This window comes from Nicrophorus vespilloides, unplaced genomic scaffold, assembly GCF_001412225.1.
Source record: "Nicrophorus vespilloides isolate i.1.1-1 unplaced genomic scaffold, Nicve_v1.0, whole genome shotgun sequence".
Classification (NCBI taxonomy): Eukaryota; Metazoa; Arthropoda; class Insecta; order Coleoptera; family Silphidae; genus Nicrophorus; species Nicrophorus vespilloides.
This window is the reverse complement of record NW_017096498.1, coordinates 1-2,788: the sequence shown is the minus strand read 5'-3', so window position 1 is coordinate 2,788 and position 2,788 is coordinate 1. Positions and strand designations below refer to the sequence as shown.

Here is a 2,788-nt window from a genome sequence, read left to right as displayed (position 1 = left end):
GAAAAAAAAAATGACGAATTTTGAATAATGATGCTTGAGATTTTCTACAATAATTTCAAAAAGTTTCGTTTTGGCTTGGCATTGTAAAAATGAAAGTCTTAAAAAGAAAGTTGTATGAAAATTATCTCTAAATTGATCAATAGGGCGAATGCCGGGTGTCTCCAAACAGTGTTAGTAACAACCCCAGCTTTCACATTTTTTTCTTGGATGTTAACCCAAGTTCCCCCGTAATGGGGGGACTCAAAAGGTTGTTATTATTAGGAATTATGCGTTCCTAGAAAATATTCTAATCTGCATTTATTTCCTACAAATTTTTTATTTCCAATATTTTTCTTAATGATCAGAATCCAAATTCAATTATGAGATGTAACTGGTATAGTTTCTTTAAAAAGATGTAGTCATCAATGGATGTTGTTAAAATTAATTATTTCCATGACAACAAATTCGTGTCAATGACGTAATGTGACATTTATTTCTTATTTAAGTAAACTGAATAAATTAAATGTTAATTATTTCAATTAATTAAATATTATATTTATAATTTTGTCTTTCAATGTGATATATATAAAAAAGAGTATATTTACCTTCAATATTAACAAATATTAATCTTCTTCAACATCTGGTGACTGTTTCTTGCGATTTCTTCAAACTGAAGATTATGATGACAGTTTGAAAACTTTGGTTACTATGCAATTGTTAATGGTTGAATTCTATGAAAACAATTGCGTTGTTATTGTTGTAACTTTTGTTTTCTCTTCAAACGTTCATAGATCAATAAATTCAAAGCGTTATATAATAAATTACTTAATGAAATGAATAAAGGACAAAATATTTTCGTTGTTTAATATAAATAAAAAATCTTTATTTTATAAAACCACCATCCTGAAGGACAGTTCTGGCGGCGTTGTTAATGTGCTTAAATCTGTCCGCTCCTAATTGAATTCCACCGTACCACCGGGAAACAACGACCATAACATTTTTAACATTCACAATTTGGAGCAGATGCAGCAATCGTCCTCCTGCGAGATTCTCCCCATCGTCATCGCAATCTTGCAGCAAAACCCCATTAGGTTTCTGTATTCGATAAGCGAGCATATTGTGCGTCGCTTGCGATATTTTCTTGTTCTGCATAAGGAAATTCATCACGTTCCTGCAGCAATACAAACAACAATAACAAACAATAACGTTAATTACACAACACAATTTACCTGACGTCATTTTCATTGTGAACCTCGCAAACGTGACCTTGGAAGGTACTCTTCCTGTCTTGAATGACTTCTCCATGGATGACATTGTATCGACTGTAGTCCTCTGCTTTCTTCACATTCACAATCGGGGCAGTTTCTGTGGCATTGCTTTTGTTACTCTCTATATTGCTCTCGACAATTTCCTTAATCTTTTCTATCCATTGAAAGAGCACAGGGGACCCAATATTTTCACTGTACAATGGTTATGTCTTTCAGTTTCATTTGGTTTTAAGGTTATGTACTCACAGGTAGATCTCTTCGCAGGCACTGGAAATTAATAATTTTACTGTTTTTGAGAGTCCTGGAGCCATCAGTTGATATGTTGGTGGGGCTTCAGATGGATACAAGGTATCCAGGGTAAGAAACAATTCTACGTCACCTGTAATTCGTATGCTGTACGAATTATCACTGATCGTGTCTTTTTTCCATTCCTCCCCGTAAATTGATTCCAAAGCCTCCAATTCTTCTGCCTGTAATAGCATGTTGTCCATGTTTGCTGACAAGTAATTAACATTAAAAGATATGATTGAATTAATGTACATTTTATATTCACCTTATGGTTCGTTCTTGTTTACATATCAATTCATTTGAGCTACTGTCAGTACAAATGAACTACTTATAATAGAAAAATTGTAGACGTTCAAAGGAATTTGAAAACCTATTCAAAGTAATACGTTCAGATATTAAAAAATGATACTTTTTAATAAATAAATAATTGCAGTATATAATTAATTACTGCTGTTAAAAGATGAATAGTATTTATATACTTTATTCGTATGTGTTAGGAAGAATTCAAATATATGAAGAAAACTAACTGATGTAGATAAAGATCCAAGAGAGAAGCAGCAAGGGGGAAGAAACAAAACTAAATGTTTATATATAATATTCATTATTTTAAATTTTATTCTAAATTAACAATATAATAATTAACTCTTTAACTAAACGAAACCTCCGGTTTGCAAAGCTAATCTGGCTGCATGGTTGATGTGCTTGAATCTGTCCTTGCCCAGGTGAATTCCTCCGTACCATCTGGTCAAAAAACACGACAAGTAATAACGTTCAGTTCTGAATTCATTTGTTTTACGTCTATATCAAATAATGAAAAGGTACTGTCGAGATTTTCGTTGTCGGGATTAACTAGTGAACTTTTTAGGATTTTATTGCATAATCAGGTCTAGGCAAGGGTTGCGCAACTTTTTATCTAACGAAAGTTACTTCACGTTCGATACGTAACAAAGAAACGACGTTTTTTTCGGTTCTCTTAAAGATTCAGGTTAATTTCGTTTTACGGTTTTCGGTACGACTCTCTGGTTAGGAAGTATTCAAATATATGAAGCAAACTAAAAGATGGAGATAAATATTGCACTTCCAAGAGTGCAAGGAAAAAACAAATTATTTATATGTAATATTAACTATTCAAAATTTTATTTTAAATTAACAATATAATAAAGATTTATATATATATATATGCAATAGAAAATTACAACTATGATTAAGTAATTCTTAAATTAGACAAAACCTCCGGTTTGCAAAGCCAATCT

At 31.7% G+C, this 2,788-nt stretch overlaps 1 protein-coding gene across 1 annotated transcript; it reads right to left on the bottom strand.

Moving 5' to 3' along the window:
* Positions 1–841: 841 nt before the first annotated feature.
* On the bottom strand, positions 842–1,856 carry LOC108557181 (protein IMPACT-like). Its single transcript, XM_017913606.1, has 4 exons — positions 1,801–1,856; positions 1,494–1,743; positions 1,209–1,439; positions 842–1,150 (listed from the first exon to the last, which is right to left on the bottom strand). Exons 2-4 carry the CDS (start codon positions 1,736–1,738, stop codon positions 862–864), a joined length of 765 nt encoding a protein of 254 aa, XP_017769095.1. The 5' UTR covers positions 1,739–1,743; positions 1,801–1,856; the 3' UTR covers positions 842–861.
* Positions 1,857–2,788: the final 932 nt, after the last annotated feature.